The sequence below is a fragment of the Perca flavescens genome, chromosome 9 (genome assembly GCF_004354835.1).
Source record: "Perca flavescens isolate YP-PL-M2 chromosome 9, PFLA_1.0, whole genome shotgun sequence".
Taxonomy (NCBI): Eukaryota; Metazoa; Chordata; class Actinopteri; order Perciformes; family Percidae; genus Perca; species Perca flavescens.
This window is the reverse complement of record NC_041339.1, coordinates 21,838,721-21,860,522: the sequence shown is the minus strand read 5'-3', so window position 1 is coordinate 21,860,522 and position 21,802 is coordinate 21,838,721. Positions and strand designations below refer to the sequence as shown.

Genomic DNA, 21,802 nt, shown 5'->3' with positions numbered 1-21,802 from the left:
CTTCATTAACTGATAGAGTTTGCTTAAAGTTGTTTAACAAATAAAACTACCTGTGAATGAATGATGAAAGATGTTTTTTAATCTATAGCTGAAACAATTAGTCAAATAATCATTTGGTTGATCCAATAAAATTAATCGGCAACAATTGCTTAATCCTTAATTTTTTTGCAAAAAATACCCCAAAAACCTCACTGGTTCAATGAGAGTATTTGCAGGTTTTCTTAGTCTCTTATGTCATTAAAAATAATAGTAATAAATAATATCTTTGAGTTATTGAAAACAAGCCATTTTAAAATGTCAAATTGGGCTTTGGGAAATGGTGATGGGCATTTTATGACACAATATAGACCAAATAATGTAATCGGCAGATTCAGTGATAATAAAATAATCCTTAGTTGTAGCCCTGGGTTGAACGCGGAAGTTAGTAACTGGACTGTGAGTTGACTTTTTGTTTTCCATTTCCAAAAGTCAAGTTTCACTCTTAAGTCTACCGATCACAAACATTTTAGCAATCTCAAAGAGTTTTAGTTGTGTCTGTCTGTAAAGCCCATGAGCTTCCAACCTAACTAATGATGCCACTCATGTCCAACTTTGTGGAAGTATCAACAGACTTTTAAGCTGAGACTCTGAGACCATCGACTTCAGTTAAAGCATACTGACACCTTTAGTGAGCGGGAGAAATCCCTCGACAACCCAGTGTATAAAACACCAGCGTGCAAGATCTACTCTTAAAAAACACTAACCAGGACAAAAAGCCTACTGGATCATTTAGGACTGTGGTGCACCCCCTCAAGTTTGAACAGTAGGTGAGACCTAACTGAAAGAAAACCCCAGACACCGTCATATCACAATTGTGGGCTTGAGGGAGGACAACATGGATTCATAGCACTCCCTGCGCTCAATGGTGTTTTAAGCCCCCAACGTTTCCTTCCAGGCAGTGCTGCCACCGTTGACTTCAAGGCACCTAACCCTAACCTTAACCCTAAGCATAACCTTGCCTAATCCTAGTGCCTTCCAGGTAGCGCTGCCTGGAAGGAGACGTTGGGGGCTTAAAATACCAATAAACACTCCCTGCCTGTGAAGCCTACAGCGCTGCAGGGCACCACATCCTTCCTCGTGTACATCTTGAGAGCTGAAATAGACTTTTTACTATGAAACTGCACCACTGTCCCTCAGACTCAGGGTTTCAGAGAAAAAACAAAAGTACGTCCTCTGTCAACAGAGACCAGGCATAACCAGGCAGCTGTGCAAGATGCTTAATGCTTACATTATGTGGGACAGAAAAAAGATGGAGGAGGCGGTGACTTACGATCATTGGATCCCATGCTGATTAAGTCATCGGAGTCCACGTTGTGAACAATGGCTGCCTTGTACCCGGCTTTCTGGGCATTGAGGACCTGTGAGGAGACAAAACATTTACGCTACGATTATCAAATGGATCCCCTTTGGTGCAAACACCTGGTGATCATTAGTAGTAACCGAAAAACAGCCTTAAGTGAAGGTGGTATGTGTGAAAACAGGGGTTGTGTGTCAGATAATGTGACCAAATCGGATTTCCTCTCTCTGACCGAGCGGCATCAAACCACATTAAACATGACATAGAAACCAGTTGTGGTTAGGAGGGAGAGCTATCTCTGTGATTCTGCTTGGAGGCTTTTAGTGATGGTTCAAATACACAAGTAAAGCCATCGTTGAAAAATATGAAAGAAACAAGCTATTCATGAACATTAACCTTACAAATACCAGTACCACTTCCAGTTTAAGGATGCTCTCTACTGCCGATTGAACTCATTCATGATCTGTCCTTGCAAACTGAATGACAATAAATACTAGTTTTCTGCAGTAGCAGTCTGAAAGGACAGCAGAGACCACAGATAAAGGAATGGTAGCATTCAACATGTTTATAGCCTGTTTCCCTACAAAGTGTTTGCAAGAGACAAGATTGCATTTCACATATTAGAGTAAGGTATGACAAATGCTGAAAGTCTGCACATTGGTTTGGCTCAATTAAAAATGAGCCATATTGTTTTGGCACATACTTTCTTCTTTTTGGTTTGTAGCCAAATACTGGCTAATAGTCACTCTTCCATTTTGGCAAAAGGTGTTGTCGTGGGCATGTCTACGAGTGCTTGTGTGTTAAATGTGTTTAAACTGTTGCATAAACATGCCACCATGTCCACACTCTCATTAATCATAGATGTCCCCTCCCCACCCAACCTCTTCAGAAAAAAAGTTAAGCCTTTCACTGCTGCATAAAAACAGATGCTACAGCTTCCACTGTAACCTGCTCACTGTGTGTGTGTGTGTGTGTGTGTGTGTGTGTGTGTGTGTGTGTGTGTGTGTGTGTGTGTGTGTGTGTATTGTGGCCTGCATGGTAGTATGATAATTTAATTTGAGGGATTTATAGGGGAAATAAGAAACACAAATCCAATATCAGAAGAACTGGAAGAAAAGTGTCAAAAAACTTTCAAGGACAAAGTCAGCCAGCTGCAGTTACTGTAGACCATTTTCACCTAAACCTTTTAATCCGCAGCAGAGGGATAGTGTGCTGCATCGTGGATGCACGGGAAACTGATGTAATGAGGATCTTCCATCTGCGAGGTTGTTTTTGTGGCTCTGACACAGCATAGAGGCTACAGTATCCTGTATAGCCATTGTTGTGGCTGATTTCTTACAACAGATGTGGTGGAGGAAATAGGATGTGACAATATAACCCTGGGATGAATCATTGTGGGCCCTATCTTGCACCCGGCGCAAAGCACGACGTGTCTGCTATTTTAAGAACAGAGCCCACGTCGTTTAAATAGCAAATGCACCTGCGCCTATCTTTGCGCCCATGGGCGTGCTTGTCTTACAGGGAGGTGTGTTCGGGTGAATTCTTGGTGTAATGCTGTAAAATGCGCCTAGACTCGTGAACAGCGCGAGCCTAGGCGCGCCCACACTAGGACGCGCAGCAGCACACAAACATACAAAAGATAAAACATGAAATTGTATTATTATTATTATACGATCTGCTCGCGCGCTTTCACGTCAAGCATGAGCAGATCAGTTTCTTCTCTCCTTCCTGCTCAACAAATCCGCCATCATAATAGCAATGCGTCAAGGTACAAACGAGCCTGGCATTTAAAGGGAATGGGAGATGACACTGATTGGTTTTAGGGCTGTCCTCGACTAAAGAAATTCTTAGTCGACTAACACTTATACGATTTTGTCGACTAATCGATTAGTTGATTTAATTGACAGAGCTGTGCGCTTTGAGAGGTGGTTAAGACTAGAAAAGCACAATATAAATTTAGTTAATTAACCATCTGTAAAACTGAGTTTCTCCACAATTAATCCTGCAAAAGCACCACTTTAAATCTTGTGTTTACCATAAATGTGCTCAGACGTTTCTTGGAAATAAGTAATTAAGCATGAATAAGCATAAAAAATGACTAATCGACTAAAGAAATCTTAGTCGACTAAGACCAAAACTACCGATTAGTCAACTAATCGACTAAGAGGTGGCAGCCCTAATTGGTTTATTGCATGTTACGCCCAAAACACACCTATGATTAATTAATCCACGAAGTACAACTCTTTTGAACCACGCGCCCAGCACACTTTTTTCCGCCGTCAAACTAGCAAAAGTGGATTTGGACATGCCCTAAACGCACCTGAACCATGCGCTTCACGCCTTGCGCTTAGATCGTTAAATAGGGCCCTATGTGTTCTTAAACACACAGAGATAGACTTTGGATAGTAAATGGTTCCTCTGAAATTGAGAGGGAAAACTATTTGCATCAGATCACGTTACACATACTCTTTACCAGAGCTGTATAGTAACGAAGTAGAACTACTTCACTACTCTACTTAAAGTACTAAAAGGCTGTATCTGTACTCTACTGGAGTATTTTTTTTTTCTCCTACTTCCACTTTTAATTGAGTACATATTTTTGATGAATGAAATACTTTTACTCTTTTACCTCATTATATTAGTGTCACATTGTGTTCATGATAGTCAATTTCTGTTAAAGAGAGGCTGTTAATTTAGTAGATTGCCGCCATTTTTCTGCCCCTATTTTTCTGGCTCCTCGCTACATTGCCATCCCATTCTTAAACCCACCTAGAAAGCTCTGACCGCGTCTTGGTTGTTTCTCCAACCAGGGAAACTTCTGTCAGCTAGCACAACACAAGGCTTTTTTTGAATCGCTGAAAAGAATGCGGACAGTGTTTCAGATGTCTAAAACCAGGCTAAGAGAACATAAAATGCCGTCAAGACACCGACAGTAAACATCACATTTGGGTTCCTCAGAATCAAAAAGCAATGGCTTCTTTTTAGAGCAGTCATTTGGCACCATTTCTGTAAAATGTTGAAAACTATTGGTGAAATAGAAGCTGGTCAGGCAGCCTGAGATATTGTGGACACAAAAAACAAACAGAAAACACTGAACATCACAGATTAAGAATATTTAACAAAGTAAAGGAATCTATGATTTTCTTCCTTTAAACCACTTATACATGAAGCCACAGAGGAAATGCTGATGTTAATTATTACTCAGAGCATGTGCGGCCCTCCTGTGGTAAATTAACACCTGACCCAAGACCAGACAGTGAGACCATGATGAGAGGCAGTAAAGAGAATCAGATGAGCTTGGGTCTAGGGCTGGGCGATACGGAGAAAATCAAATATCACGATATTTTTGACCAAATACCTCGATATCGATACCGCAACGATATTGTAGTCTTGACTATTGGTGCTTTCACAAAATATTTACTTTATTATTATTTTTGATAAATAATCATCAGTAATGTGGATATAATGACTAAATGGGTAAAGGCAAATAATAGAACAGTTACAACTGTCTGGTAAGTTCAGAAAATGACATCACTTTACAGTAATGCAGCCTTTAAAACCAGGAAAAGACACCACTTATGTCATATTACGATACTACGATATCCAAAATCTAAGACGATATCTAGTCTCCTATCACGATATCAATATAATATCGATATATTGCCCAGCTCTACTTGGGTCACACTCTGAAAGATGAAGATGAAAGTCATCTGCTGTTAAATAACAGAAGGGGGACGCTCACACTAACCTGTGCAACCAGTGGTTATGTGAGTGCAGTGTGTGAGCCCTGCGGCTCGGCCACACCTCTCTATAACAGCATTGTACTCCGTTGTGGTGCAAGGAAATCCAGTTAGACCTGTGATGGGTGAACATTCCATTTTGGCAAAAGGTGTTGTCGTGTGCATGACTACGTGTGCTTGTGTGTTAAATGTGTTTAAACTGTTGCATGAACATGCCACCATGTCCACACTCTCATTAATCATAGATGTTTCCCCCCCTAACCTCTTCAGAAAAAAGTTAAGCCTTTCACTGCTGCATGTGATGGTTCAAATGCACAAGTAAAGTCATCCTTGAAAAATCTGAAAGAAACAAGCTATTCACTAACATTAGCCTTACGAATACCAGTACCACTTCCAGTTTAAGGATGCTCTCTACTGCCGATTGAACTCATTTACGATCCGTCCTTGCAAACTGAATTCCCAGAATGACAATAAATACTAGTTTTCTGCAATAGCAGTCTGAAAGGACAGCAGAGACCACAGATAAAGGAATGGTAGCATTCAACATGTTTATAGCCTGTTTCCCTACAAAGTGTTTGCAAGAGACACAATGTTTGCATTTCACATATTATAGTAAGGTATGACAAATGCTGAAAGTCTGCACATTGGTTTGGCTCAATTAAAAATGAGCCATATTGTTTTGGCACATACTTTCTTCTTTTTGGTTTGTAGCCAAATACTGGCTAATAGTCACTCTTCCATTTTGGCAAAAGGTGTTGTCGTGGGCATGTCTACGAGTGCTTGTGTGTTAAATGTGTTTAAACTGTTGCATAAAAATGCCACCATGTCCACACTCTCATTAATCATAGATGTCCCCTCCCCACCCAACCTCTTCAGAAAAAAGGTTAAGCCTTTCACCGCTGCATAAAAACAGATGCTACAGCTTCCACTGTAACCTGCTCACTGTGTGTGTGGGTGTGTGTGTATTGTGGCCTGCATGGTAACTAATACAGAACAGCACTGTCTTTTGTCTGTTCCTTGTCATTGTGATTTTATGCACATGCATACGTGAAGCAGCCGCAGCATTGTGATCCCATGTGTTTTCTTGTGAGGGTGTATTGTGTGGAGGTATCAATGGCTACTGTGTGCGTCTTGAAGCAGGCTGTCTGGATAAGTGACACACACACACAAAATACTGGATCTGGATGTGTGTGTGTTTCTGTGTGTGTGTGTGTTTAAAGGAAGAAAAGTGAGCTAGGTGTAGGAAGATCTGTGATTATAAGACATCGCTAATATGCATTCCACAAAGCAAACATACAATGTTACACTTAATCAATCAATCATTGTCACTTGAGCAAAATCAAACAGATCCTGACACTTAACACGTTGTGGTCAGTAAGTATAGTTAATAAATGGCTGCGTATCGGCTTACTAGGCCTTTGTTGTGTGACATGAAATACGATCTAAGTCCAATGAGAGTAACGGATGAATGCGTTTAAAGTCTTATCAGACCAAAAACCGGTTTGTAATTCTCACACACGGTTTGTGATTCTCACACACAATATTTTGACAGCAACTATTTTATCTTTAGTCACAACGATCACAAAGTAAACAGTAAAAATATGGCATTCACGTTACAAAGTAATCTAGCGGGAATGTGTGCTTGCATGTGTGCGATTGGCCAACGCAGTGCCTAGCAAATGCGGTCACGCTGCAGCAAAAGTTGAGATTGGTTTAACTTTTTGCCAGAGCCCCCAGCATTGGCAGCCCCAAAATGCCCCCCGGACTGGCTCCATTTAAATATATGAGAAGGCTGCGTTTTTTCACGCAGGTCTCAAGTTGGTCTGAATGCGTACTTGTATATGTTAAACCACTCCATGTAGTATACATGGGATGTGGTATGTGCATGTAGTGTAGTTTGCTTCATATTCTGTCTCAACGTGATGGTCAGCCAGGTTGTTGGAACTCAAGTCATGCGAGTAAGAAACTACTGTAACAGCTGCCACAAGCCAAATTTTGGCCAGCTGTGGCTAATACGGGTCACTAGTGAACCAGTTAATTTCTCCAACCAATCATGATTTGGAGGTCATGCTTTTCCTAAAGATCTCCTACCCTACTGCTGTTAACTCTCAACAGACTGGCCTACAGTTTAGTTTAGTGTCTTTAATGGGGATTTTACAGTAAGCGTAATGAGCCATTTTGGCTGTAGGGGTATCTAGATACCATTGTGTGGTGTGGTCTGTCTGCCTGGGATCTGCAGAGGAATTCAACCTCTACTGCTGGCTCACCCTTGTGTTTGCATGGGCAAAGATAAGGACATTCAATGCATTCCTGAGACTGAGGAGAGAGTGAGGCAGAAAAAAAAGAGAGACGGAGACAGAAAAAAGCAAAAGGAGAAAGGGAATATGAGATGTGAAACCTCTAGAAAATAAAAATCAATCGAACACAAGCATGTGGCTATAACACACACAAGCTTACAACATGAACGCATTACTATGGGCTGCTCTTTTACCATCTGCAGACAATCATGCTGAGTTTTAAGCGCCATCCTCCATGTCAATTTAACAGCCTTCATTAAACCACTTAATTGTCGTTATCCCTGTGGGACAAAACATAAAAAGCCTGCTGTTCTCCTTCAGCATCAGATCCCTCTGTATACACCCATTATGATGGTGTTATGAGAAAAAACTTTTAAAAAACATCAAAATTAAAATGTGTATTTTCACATCTTCTTTGAACCTCTAAACCTCTTTATTTACCAAATAAAGTTGACAGAGCAACATTATGCTTCTCAGTACTTTTTTGTTTACATTTAAACACATGGCAGCTGCCCTGTACAGCTATAGTGGAACAACACTGGATCAACTAGCGGCTAAGTGCTTTTCTCAAGGGCATCGGACTTCTTTTGTTGTTATGTGACGGCATAATTTGGCTCCAGAAACTTCTAGCTCCGTTTTCTCTTTTTCTGCCTTCCAAAGTCCACATAATTTCTCCCTTTTGTACCATCAGGCCTTGGATTCAAAACAAAGTGGAAGCATAATGACCATGTGATGCACGTTTCTCATAGTAGCATCCTGTGGTGCGCTGGCCAAATTTTGACTTGGCCTACAGCACAGACACTGTAGGCTTGAGGTTGACCAATTATGGATTCATAAAAAGGCAGATTGGACTCTACTGATTTGGTTGTTGTTTTTGGAGCCCGGCGAGTGAACTTGCTCAAGAAGCTTTTTGTCAGGGTGTTAAAAACAGTGTGACCTACAGTAAAAGCCCCAAGCAAAGGAATAAAATTGCATCAAAATAATACTGTGATATAATTTTTCTGGATAATGATAAAGAAATCAATACTGTGTCATAAAATGTCATGTCATGGTGTTTCTGTGAAGATACTTTAAAGCTATAGTGCGTAGTTTCTTTCTCCCCCATGAGGATTTCTAAGTAATGACAACAAAACTGTCGGTGCGTCCACATGATACAAGCCTTCCGTGATTGTGATATTTCATAAAAATGTAATTGACATTAGCATAGGCGCTTATTATTTCAGGTGAGGCAGGGCACCTCCACAATAAAACGCTGCAGGAAACTTTGACTTTACACACTTTTCCCAACTCAACTAAGCATTACATTATAGGCAAAGTCACATAGTGGGGATGGTGAACACAAAATGCAGCCAGTTTGACAGTGACAGTTCACACTGCAGAAGCTTCTGATACAAACCTGCTGATCTCTGATTCTGCATTAAGTGCATTGAGGCCTTGAAGAGTTTGCTGCCCTTCAGTAAGGAGGTTGCAGCTGTTTAAAAGTCCAACAGCGCTGCACTGTGTATGTGTATCAAGCAGCTTCCTGTGTATGCGTGGGACTGAATTAATGTGAAGGAAGGTGTTGCGGAGAAAAAAAACAACTTGTTCACAACCAACTGTATCGTTGGTAAAATGTGTGCATTTTAAAAGTAGTTTTCCACTACAGGTCACTGAACTATTGATATTTGTGTGTGTGTGTGTGTGTGTGTGTGTGTGTGTGTGTGTGTGTGTGTGTGTGTGTGTGTGTGTTCTGACTCCTATTGGTCACAGTTGACTGGAGGTGTGTAAACGGTGCCACCTGGAGCTGCCTGATTCACTGGTGCTGTTTTTAACCGTTTGGATCCCAAAAAGAGTAGGACACGCTCTAAAAAGTAGTTTGCCATGAATATATTATGTTACAAGCTTCTTATACAAACATGTTACACATAGATGACTTAAATAACAATTTGACATTATCTACCTAAAGAGATGATAAAAAATGTCCGCCTATGATGTTAAATATGCCTGCAGGTTATATCTGCCTTTCTATTTCTATACTGATGTCTAGGAGACTGGTGGTGTGGACAGAGTCTGCTGATAGAATCACTAATTATTGCTGCATCACCACTGTGTGTGTGTGTGTGTGTGTGTGTGTGTGTGTGTGTGTGTGTGTGTGTGTGTGTGTGTGTGTGTGTAACTGCTGCCAACGCTGCACAGTCTCCTCATGCAGTGCTGCAGCTAAAACACATGGACTCGTCTTCTCTGCTTCTCCTCCTCTTACACCACCTGACAATCGTTTTATCTCTTTAAGCCACGGTCCTCTTTCCTTCTCCATCTTTTTTCCAATCTATTTTTCTTCCACACTCCTGCCCCGTGGAGCTCAAACAGTATAAATGACCTGCTTGGAGCCTGTTGCAGTCACTGGCCCTGCATTTGCATAGAGCAGACTTGACCTCCGCTTTGTGTAAATGAGTCCGAGTAGAACAGCACACCTTTATAGTTATAGCACACATTATAGTTGATGTTTTAAGTATATTTTGCTTTCCCATGTTTTGGCAAAAGTTTATAATTTTTTGGAATTTGGTTCACAGATATTACAATGATGAAAAAATCATTATATGTTGACTTTCAATCATTTCTTTAAATTAGTCTTTTAAGCACATAAAGAAATTCTTTTCGGAACTCCTTTCCATGACTTTACATTCGTTCTTAGGACATTATTATCATCGAGAACAAGTTTAAACAAATTTAAAACAAGTCTAATAAATCGTATTTATACTACCAAAACACACCTTCTGGGTCTTCATGGGGAAAAAGTGACAACACATGAGAAGCGCATGATTTGCATATAGAAAAAAAGGCTGTTTGGAGGTCTGTAAAAGTACACCTCCACTGGTTCAAATTGCTCTAAACTGTATCAGATGTAGCTAAGCCCTGCTCCGCTGCCCAATCAGGTCCTCATTTCCTCCTCTCTCCTCCTCCCTTAACGGTCTCTCTCTCTTCGGTCTCCCATTTTTTTCTCCCCTTATAGTCACTTATTTCTCCTCCCATCTTCTCATTCAGCTTCATGTCTACTCATGTTCCTCTCTTCTCCTCCACCCCTTCTCTCTCCACAAGCTTTCTCCTCCCACCCTTTTTCATTCTCTTGCCACCCTTTCTCTATTATTTCTTCTCCCCACTTTTCCTCTCCTCTCAGTTTCCCTCCCTCCCAAAACTCCCCTTCTTTCGCTTCCTCTTCCCTAAGTACCTCTTCGCTAAATTTAACCTCTTCCTTCTCTCCTCTCTTTGCCCTCATTACCCTTGTTATATCAGCCCGACTGCCAACTTGTCCGCAATTCTGCCCAGCCCACTTCTTTAATATTTCCACCCTCCCGCCTTTATTCTTTCCCCTCCCCTCTTTGTCATCCATTCCCCCCTCCCTTCTCTCTCCTCAGTGTTTCAGAGGAATGCTGCACAGAGCAGAGCTGAGTTAGTTTCAAGGTCCAGACGGCTGATTAGATAGAGTTCAATAAAACTGCAAACTGCCGGGAGAGGCCATGTGTACAGATAACACTGTACAGCTACAATTCATGAAACTCACTTCCATGTGTGTGAGGGACTATATTTGCACAAAAGGGGTTATAAAGATTAGCACATTTTAATGATGCTTCCCAGCATCAATTTGTTATTCTTTAAAAAAAAAAATTGTGTTACGTTTAAAAATGTATTAAAATGCTCTTTATTTTTATCATTTGTTGTGCTTTGGACAAAAGCATAAATGTCGTTTTGTAACTGTGAAGCACTTTGTAACCCTGGTTCTGGGAAATACTGTATAAAGAAGGTTATACTTACCTAATTCCATGTGGAAGAATAGTATATGTAGCTAAATCAGCACTGTCTCTATGAGGCTGTTCTTCTTATATGGTCTTTTGATTTAAAAAAGAAAATCCCACAAAAGGTGTCCTCACGAGTAACTGGATAAACATTTTAAGGATACGTGTTTGGAGAAATTTACAAGAACAGAAACAATTTGATCTGTAATATAATAATGTATGTATGGGTATGCCCACTGTGTGTATTTGCCATATAGGCCAAAGGGAGCAGGCTGAGCTGTTTGTTGCCACAACACATTGCAACAGACAGAACAGCTCAGAAAAACGACACAGCCACATGAGCTCTCTCTCTCTCTCTCTCTCTCTCTCTCTCTCTCTCTCTCTCTCTCTCTCTCTCTCTCTCTCTCTCTCTCTCTCTCTCTCTCTCTCTCTCTCTCTCTCTCTCTCTCTCTCTCTCTCTCTCTCTCTCTCTCTCTCTCTCTCTCTCTCTCTCTCAAGCTAGTCATACATCCAGTCAGCCATAGTCATTCCCTGTCATAAGACTGTGTGAGCGTGTGCAGGAAGCTAGATCATTGTTTGAATAAAGACTGAGGTCTGTCTGTCTGTGTGTGTGTGTGTGTGTGTGTGTGTGTGTGTGTGTGTGTGTGTCTTGGGGGCTGTGAGGTCACTGCAGCACAAACAGGCTGCACAATAAAATGCACTTACTGTAAGGCAGAGGTAGGAAGCAAGGTTAGATGGGAAATTACCGGCAACCACCAGAACAAACCCAGGCTGCAGCTGGTAAAAGCAAACTCACACTCAACCCTTTTACACTCACTCGGAAGCTGACTGGACAGATTATACTAGTACAGAGAAAAAAGAGGCCCTTGTGACCGCTCCCAACTCATCAATATATTTTCAGTCAATAGCTAGGATAAGCTAGGGGGACATTTTGCCACGTTTCTTTCTTCTTCCCTGGATCCCAGCAGCATTTCAATTGGAAGGATCGGCTGTCAATCAATGGCACTTTGTAGCCTGTCATGGACACAGATTACATCAATAAATGCACCAGATTTTGCTTTCCACAGCCAATTTCCACTCAAGATGGGTGAAAACTGCACTGAAGAGAAAATTACAAAGATGAAGCAACTACAAACGTGACTAAAAGACGTAAATATTAAAATATATGTTAGCAAGTCTGCCTAACCTGCCTGCTCAATGTCTGGACTCACAAGTCTGATTGGCAGCCCGCCTCATGCTCGATTTTGATTTGAGGTTTTCTTCACCTCCTCCTGTTTGGAAAGATTAGCGACATATACCATGTCTGCATTTGTAGTAGAGATCCAGGTAACAATTAAAGAGGAAATCTCTTCTTTTTTTTTTTTTTTTTTTTTTACAAGAATTATGTTCAAGTATACACAAGTAGTGTCCTTGGCCTTTATTACCTCACCTGAACCTGGCTTTTATTAGATACAAAAACTTCGTTTCTAAGTATATTCTTTTATGGTTATGTTGTTATACTGACGGGGTTGATCATTTTACTGTTAATAATAAACTTGTCCGTGCTCTCTTTTACACCAAGTAATGACATCTCTGTTTTTTGATTATCTCAAACACATCATATGTAGTTTATTGTTATATTGGCCTGGCTTGAGTCTGAATCACAACTGTACAGTGTTAAAGTAAACTCTTCTGTAATGTTTTTGAATGAGAGAATTGTTCAGTATGATTAGTATGATGCCTGATCTCTGCCCTGTCACATGAAGTTCACAGCTTCCTGAAAGGACAAAAAGCATTTATATCAGTCTGAACTGCCCTTTGCCAGGCAATGTTTGGACTGTCTCGTAGCATGACCTACTGTAGGTTGCAGATGGGGAATTTTCCAGCAGCCAAAAAGCTGTCATCTCTACGAGCCACTGGTTGCTTTCACACAATACTCACTACTAGCAGAAAACAAAACAGGGGGTGACCACTCCCTATACTGATTCATGCTCCTTTAAAGCTGCAATCAATATTTTTATAACAAGGTATCATAACAATGTGAATGGGGCCGCCTGTAGTGATAAACCTACAGAGAATTATCACCTGAATCAGCAGCTCCCCTTGGCTTCATGGAGCTTTATAGCCAGTTTCTGTTAATTGTTTAGCTGTCTGGTTCACAACTTTACTATTTTGGTTCATTCTCATTGCAGCAGGCAGCTGTTTTCAGTGAAAACAACTCTAAAAACCCACTGTACAATACCTGCTCTCTAAATACAGTACTGTAACTGAATCTAGACATTACCCGGAGGAGCTGTATGTGAAAACGCAAATGTTGAACCGGTTGGACCAGAAATTAGTACAAAGACATGGAGCAGCTCATTGTCTGGATAGCACGAGTGAGTACGTTGAAGGCGTTTCTATCATGCGGCTGGCGCGAAACCGGAAGAATACAAACATCTGAGGGTGAAGAAGTAGTGTGATTTACACAAAGACGCCAACGGAAATTTGTTACTGGAGAGACATCGAGATTCAGGAAGTTCTGTAAGTCAGGGCTGGCGCCGAAATCATCAGACAAACGGAAAGAAACTTGGTTGCTTATAGGGCCGAACGATTAATTGCATTTGCAATAATATCGCGATATGTTAAAATGCAATTTCTTAATCGCAAAGGCTGTGATTCGGTCACGTGACTCGCAAGAGCAAATCAGTCTGCACTGCGCAGAGAAAGCATCAACTTAGCACGCTAACGCTATGCCGTACCTTGAGCAGATTTCTGTCACTCAAACAACTCTGAGTTGTAGTTTAAAACTTTTACAGCCATTTTAATAAAATGAAGGGTTTTATTCGGTTTCGAGTCCATACATGCAGTTAATGCATACAGGCACGCAGAACTGAAGGCTCAGTTATCAACGATTAGCCCTGATTAGCGGTTGGCTCCAGTTAGCTAGCTCCGTTATAAAAATATGGAGTGGAGGAGACTGCCATGGAGAGGGTCACAACCAGACTCTGATAAATGACGTTCAGGGAGCTTTCACAGCAGCGTGACAGTGTTGTTTCAACGGTTATTAGTACATTTAATCCCACGGCAAGACCAGCAGCAGTATGCTACTACTAATGTAACGATAGCCTCTCTGAGCAAGTGCAACGCTGACGCTGTCATGCACTCGGCACGCGACTTCATGAGGGGAGGGGCTGAAGGCAGCTCCTCTGTGTGCGCTGTAAAAAAAAAAAAAGAAATAATACACCATTGTATATACTGTATATACTATATTTTTACTTATTTAACGCTCTAGTAAAGTTCAAAGACCGTGTTTAAAAAGTGCAATCCACAGGTTTACATTTGTTTATTACAGTAAATAATAATTAAATAATCTAAATACTACTAAGTGTGGTAAAGCCACATATTTGTTTTTATATTTCTGCAATCTGCACTTTAGTTTGTGTGATTTTTGTCTTTCATATGAATGTTTACACCAGGCTTGGTCAGTGCTCAATATACTACTGTGATTGAAGTAGTTAAATAAAAGATGTCATTCATATAAATTCATGCATCACTCAATTTCATCATCACATACAGGCCTGGCCTTCAGGAAAGAACAGTTTGTTTAATCTATCTAATCTTGTGTTGTTCATACTATACAATGATTTATTGCTTGTAGTTGTTGAATTATACAGAAGACAAAGAGCTTAAAAAATAATCGCATATTAAATAGCAATCGCAATATTTTTGAAAATAAATCACAATTAGATTATTTTCAAAAATCGTTCAGCCCTAGTTGCTTATGACCAAATTATGAAGCGTGACCCCGGTGTAATCCACGTCATGTCCTGCCTCCTGCACGGTCTACCCAAGCGCAATCATGCATCTGACACACACAATATCCTGTTGTGTGAAAGGGCAACTCATGTCCGGACTGGATTTTCCAGACATTGCCCACATTAACATTGTCATTGAGTTCACATGATTAAACAGCTTTAAGGTAGATATTGCTGGGTACCAGCATTCATTGAGTCACTCTGATGACTTTATGACCCCCATCTATTTGTTTTTCTCTATATGTTAGCATAAACAGGGCTTCTGCAGGTTTCAACAAGTCAAATGTAAGACTTTTTAAAAGACCTTTTTTAGACCTTTATGAATGAAATTTAAGACCTATATCACAACATTAAAGTACAACAAAATGCAGAGTCACAAAAGAAAAAAAATTCAACTTGAATAAAAGCGACGTATTACACAAAGTAATAATAATCTGTACATAGGCAGCAAATTATATTTGGACTATCGAAAGAAAGAACTACACCACAAAATAAAAAAAGCATTTCAATGAACATTAGCACATTACCTATGTTAGGTAGCGTAACATAGACGTAGGAAAATTAAGACCTGTTTAAAATGATTTAAGATCTAGAACACAATACTAATTTAAGACTTTTTAATGCCTTTAGACTTGTTTAGACTTTTTAAGACCCAGCAGAAACCCTGATAAAGTGCAGCAGAGAGACTTAATGAGTAATAGACAGCAACTAAGTGAAAGAGAGGAACAATGTGGCTCCACAGAGCTCAACATTTTTGTTTTTGGTATTGAGTTTCCTGTCGTCGTCGTCGTCGTCCCCCTTCTCCCAGAAAGGTCAGAAAGGTTACCAGTGAGCCCGCCCCCACCTCAAAGATTCCCAGTGTACAGGAAGTGCAAACCCTGTCTCTCTGGAGATTTATTTTTTAGAAGGAACAGCCATGGAGGAATGCTTTCCTCTTTCTTGCTCACACACACACACACACACACACACACACACACACACACAAAGAGTGAGTATGCCTATTAAGACCCCTTCACATGATCCCCTTCACCCCTCCCCATCTCAAACACTCTCGACATTCGACCTTCTCTCTGTGATGGCTTATCACAATACACACACTACAGCTCTTACACACTCTCTCTCCCACACACACACACACACACACACACACACACACACACACACACACACACACACACACACACACACACACACACACACACACACACACACACACACACACACACACACACACACACACACACACACACACACCACGGGTTGAGAAGCTAACACTTCACGGAAGGTTAAGTGGGTGAGTGTCCGTTTTATTGCCCATTACAGCCACAGATCCATTAAAACTCTGCGCTGTTGCACAGTGGATGCTAATGGCTAAATGCTATAGAAGAGGCTGCAGAGGGACAGAAAGAGATGGAAGGCAATGAAACGAAAGAGCGACCATGTTAGGGGGTGACAACCCTGCACCCCCCCCCCCCCCCACACAGAGAGAGAGAGAGAGAGAGAGAGAGAGAGAGAGAGAGAGAGAGAGAGAGAGAGAGAGAGAGAGAGACGAGTGCGTTGTCTCAGTCAAGATGGAATCTATTATTCCTTTGTTTCCCTGCAGCTACTGAAGGGAACTGAGCCCGCTTAGAGGGAGGGAGGGAGGGAGTGTGAGTGCGTGAGAGAGGAATTCAAGGTAGACAGCTGAATGATAGCGACAAACAGAGTGTGTGTGTGTGTGTGTGTGTGTGTGTGTGTGTGTGTGTGTGTGTGTGTGTGTGTGTGACAGAGAGAGAGAGAGAAAGACAAAAAGGGTCAAGCAACTGGAAGAGTGATGGAGAGACAACGACTGACAATTATAAGGGAGACAGAGGGTAGGAAATCAAGGACAGGGAGTGACAAGAGAGAGAGGGGGGAAAAAGAGATTGGAAATGAGTTAAAAAGACATAAGAGTGAAGAAAGAAAGACACACTCCTCCCTAACACACAATCTTCAGTCGGTCTAGTTTCCAGCCTACTGTCAAACCCAGTTTATTGTAATACTTTTCAAAGTGTCCCTATTTAAAGCTAGTTTTTTGCTATCATCACAAAAAGTTTAAACATAGGCAGTAAACACATAGATAGAGAACCATATTTGCCACATTGAGTCAGCCCTGCTGCCAGTATGTGCCGGTGGCCAACTGCAGTACTGCAACAAAAAAAACTCCATGCAGGCCAAAAAGCATTATCCCTATAGATGGCCGTTATAAAGACACACCTGTAAAACTGTTAAAAGGATACTTTTGTTAACAAACCAGGTGACACTTTAAGTTGCCATTTTCTTTTGCCTTTGTCTGGATAGTCACAGTAGAGATACGGACAGGAAATGCAGGGAGAGCAGGGGAGGGGGGGTGACAAACAAAACAGAGAAGTGGTGGAAGGTCGAGAAGGATCATTCTCTTTGCAACAGGAGTCAACACAGGACGTTAACAAACTAATCAGCTTGGTTTTTGTTGCTGCTTTAATTAGAAGAAGCTGTGAAACAACTCTACAACAATTACAGTAAAGTCTCAATCTAACCAGCAGCCGACTAATTAAAAATTCAATGTGTGATTATATGAAAACTAAAAAAACTGAAATCAATCTTTCTTTTTCTTTTTTATTATATCTCTAAAGACGCAGATGTTTGGTATTTTAACTTGACAGCCGACTAACACAACTGATCAATTTGACCTAAATGTCAAAACTTACTTTGAGGTGAGGGTGATAAATGCATTATAGGGTTTATGTGCTTTTTATGATACAAGTAGGGGAATGAGTGCTGTAAGGTTACACTGAAAATGACACCAGATCTCAGCAACAAGAAAACCAGAATAAACTTCAACAAGTCAAAACTGCTCCTTTGAGGGTTGCAAGAGGTTAAATGTCAAATCTGACATAGTTCAAAGAGACTGGGGTGTGTGTGTGTGTGTGTGTGTGTGTGTGTGTGTGTGTGTGTGTGTGTGTGTGTGTGTGTGTGTGTGTGTGTGTGTGTGTATTGTGTTTATATTGTGTTTCTGTCTGTCACACAGCTATGGAGTGGAGTCTGGTTACACTCAGCAAAGAGAACACCTCACTGGTCCTCTGTACTGACATCAACATGCCTCACACACCTACGGCTGAGACACTGCAGCTGCTCTGTTCTCTCTCTCTCTCTGTGTGTGTGTGTGTGTGTGTGTGTGTGTGTGTGTGTGTGTGTGTGTGTGTGTGTGTGTGTTACAGAAAGACCTTCTAAGGCGGTTAGACCAACAAAGAGAAAAAGCTAAGAAAACAGATTGAAATAGAGGGATTGATAGGAAATGTGAGAGTGAATGAATGGGGGGAGCAAGTACCAATCTTGTAGTACCAGTCTTACCTTTTCGGTCTGTACGATACAGACTGAAAAGTATGAGAGTAAGAGGCGGAGAGAGAGATGCCAAGAGGCTGCATGCTTTCCTCTCTTTCACCCCATTATTCATTCTCGCTCCTCTCCTTTCTATTCTTTCTTCTGTTTTTTACTCTGAATCCATGAAAAACTGGAGGTTTAAGATACATTTAGAAACCAATCTAACGCATGGTGTTTCCTGCATATGGACATTTTTTGTTTTCTTTCGTGCAAAAGTAAAAAAATTAAGAGACCAAACAAAAAATTGGAAAAACTGAACTTTGAGTCATTATACTTCTGGCAAAAATCATCCTTGGGAATTAGCAGAGGGTGCTGTATTAATAATAAAACTCAGTAATTCACTAACCGCCAACTCTATTGCCAAATTTACCAAGTGTTCAGACCAAAAGTGTGAAGTTTTTCTAATCACATGGGGAAAGGTAATGTGTTCGCTAACAATTCATTAAGTCTGCATGTTGTGAAAAAATTCTCTACAGTAAATTTCTTGAAATTCGGTAACAACAAATCATATCATTGTATCATCAAGTTCTCCGAAAAAAGAAAATATAAAATTTGCGCTTTATATTTTGTAGTCATCTTTAAGTTTGCTTACTTGGAACATGCAGGCACTGAAACTGCCTATGCCTCAGTTCTACTCAAAATCCTGGTTTAATTCACAGCCACTGTGGGCCACTTTGCATAAGTCAGTTAGGCTTTAACTAAGGTTAAATGCTTTAGTAGACTGATTTTTTTATTGCCAGGTCAGATATACAGACAACAATATTTTTACTCCATTTCTCCTTCATCTTCTCAACGTCTGTTCCTCTCTACTGTTGAACTTGGCTTACGCTGCCTTCACCATCCTCTGTGCACTGCACATGGCCCGATGATGCCTCACTTGAATAATGGAGATCAGCTCTCTCTCCATCTTTCAGCCGCTTAACTGACTTATTCGGCAAACTGAACTTTTCAACTCCATAAGTGCAGCATCACACACAAAACTGCAGCAGCAGAAGAGGAAGAAGAAAAAAAACAAGTGGAGTGGGATAGATGCTCATGCAGGAAATTGTGTTTAGGGAAATGACCGCTTTCTGTTTTCCTTTCCCAACCGGACCTGATCTGATATTAACGTCGTGTGAGGCAACACATATTAGTACCTCACACACACTGTTTTGGCAACATGCCCTTATAATTAACAGCTGCTGAAATAAATTATGTTTCCAATTACTTCCAGGTGTTGCTGTGCACTAAAACAACAGCTTCCAAAAAACTAGACTTTCACTAAACAAGCACTGGAAGCGTGTTAGTGAAATACGTAGAACCCATTATTCACTGTACCAACGATGGCGTTATGTTTTGCTTAGATATAAAGTTATAATGGTTACGTACAGATTAAAACTAGAGATGGGTGGGGCTGATCAAGGGTGTGGTATGGCCTAGTCAGGAAGGACTTCAATCTCTGACAATAACCCCCCCCCCCCCCTCACTCACACACACACACACACACACAGTACCTTGATGTCAAAGTTGCAGTCGAAGCGCTTGATGAGGACGATGAAGGCGCCAGTCAAGTTGTCCCTCGGAGGGGGCTCGATGGGCTCGCACGCATTTTCTGGTCGTGCCCCAATCAGGAAGCCCTGCAGGGGACGACATAAGCAGACATGACATTGTGAGAGAAATACATAAGTGGCGTAAATCAAAGGTTTCCTCAGATGTCTAATAAGGAGTCATTTTTCGAAAATAAGATATTTATTATTTATAGAATGCTCTTTATAGCCCACAGCTACACAGTTTTTCTGTGTACTGAAAAACACAACAACAACAAAAAGACCAGACATAATAATTACAAAAAAACAGTATATTGCTGACAAAGAAATTGACTTGCTTCATTCATGACTTTTCTGCAGCTGCTCCTTCATCACTGCTTGTGTTCTCTAGTGTCAATAAATAAAAAGCGACACTGGGGCAGTCAGGGGTTACTGAAGGCCACTTTGAGGTACCACTGGTCACATCTAAAGATCTGCTAGTTTTGTCAGTGTTTATGCTGATTTATGTTGACAGCTGTGGGACTGTAGGCATGTCACGAGAATCTTTTTTTTTTTTTTTTTTTTTTTTTTTTAAATCACACGTTATGAGATAAATGACAGTGACTTAATAGCTATATGACAAGTCATCTGCACTGAGGAACAAGATCTTTTTGGTGTTTCTAAAAAAAACTTTTGCGAGCAAATCACAGTCCAAGATATGATCACACTGTTTTGTCAGATTTTAGAGACCGGCTTAGTGAGCCTGCATTCTGTTAAAATGGGCTGGACACAACACTTTAACATCCCAGGATCCAGTGTCAGCCCCCTGACCCAAACCATGAGCAGTGCCATCTTTGTTCGCTGCTCCCAGATTAACAACATCTATCATAACCACAGATGAAAAATACACTTGAAAAAGATGCTGGGAAGCAGTTCTGCTGCAGCCCCAGATGTAACACTGGCAAATCAAACATAAATATAACATGGTAATGCATGCATAGTTAATGCAAAACTTTCCACTGCAGTGAAGAATATTACTGACACACAAAAATGATGTGTGTCTTTATAGGTCCATGGAAATCTGTGTGTTTTTGCATGGATCACATTAACTTTTAAGATAGCTGGTGTTTTCAGTTTGTCAGGATCTCTCAGTTTGCCCTGAAAAACTCTGGCCCTTGTATTTCCCATCTCTTTCTCTCTCTGCGGCTTCCTGTCTTAGTCCCATTAACAACAACAGCTTTTGAAGTCACTGATGAGATGGCGATAGTGAGAAGAGAGAGAACAAGAGAGAGCGTGAGAGGGAGAGGGAGAGAGAGAGAGGGTAAGACAGAGAGGCTGACAGAGTGCTAAAGGGAAGGAGAACAAAGGCGGAAAACAGAAAAAGATACAAATATGGAGGCAAAGTGAAACAGAGACCCGCTGAAATGCAGACAAAAGAGGAAAGCCAGAAAAAAAAAAAAAAAAACGGATGGAGAAAGACAAAAATAGAAAGGTGAAGGCAAAAAGAGGCAGATAACTATCAGCATAGACCCAACGTAGATAAACAGAGAAGGGATGATAAAAGGAGGAGGGAGGAACCAGATATGATGTACATTTCTAAACCTGCTTTTATGCAAGTGTAACTAACACCTGTCTGTCTGACTGTCTGTCTGTCTGTCTGTCTGTCTGTCTGTCTGTCTGTCTCAGAGGCAGGGTGGTAGACAGGAAGTGTTGACGGCTAGGGGACTCTGCCAGCCATTTTCAGCTCTTGCTCTCTTAAAGCCAACACTTAAAAAAAACAACAGCTTGATATCAAGGAGAGTCAGCACTTTCTCTCACACACACATGAGGCCGGTGTCTGTTAGCAGCAAACTGATCCTCTGTGAGTGCATCTTTCCGGCTGCCACACTGACACGACTCTATAACAGCAGCTGAGCCACATATGGAAAATGACTACAGTGACACATCACATTTACTAACAAATCGAGCCACAACAGAAGAGACAAAGTTGCTATTTG

The 21,802-nt window shown here is 41.0% G+C and overlaps 1 protein-coding gene across 2 annotated transcripts in view; it reads right to left on the bottom strand.

The window, feature by feature from the left end:
* rnf13 (ring finger protein 13) overlaps nt 1-21,802 on the bottom strand; it is a 49,560-nt gene that overhangs the window by 11,278 nt on the left and 16,480 nt on the right. For both annotated transcript variants that reach the window (XM_028588381.1, XM_028588382.1), the window contains exons 4-5: nt 19,794-19,916; nt 1,310-1,397 (exon numbers count right to left, since the gene is read on the bottom strand). In XM_028588381.1, coding sequence (XP_028444182.1) covers nt 1,310-1,397; nt 19,794-19,916 — 211 coding nt within the window. The remainder of the gene's footprint in view (nt 1-1,309; nt 1,398-19,793; nt 19,917-21,802) is intronic.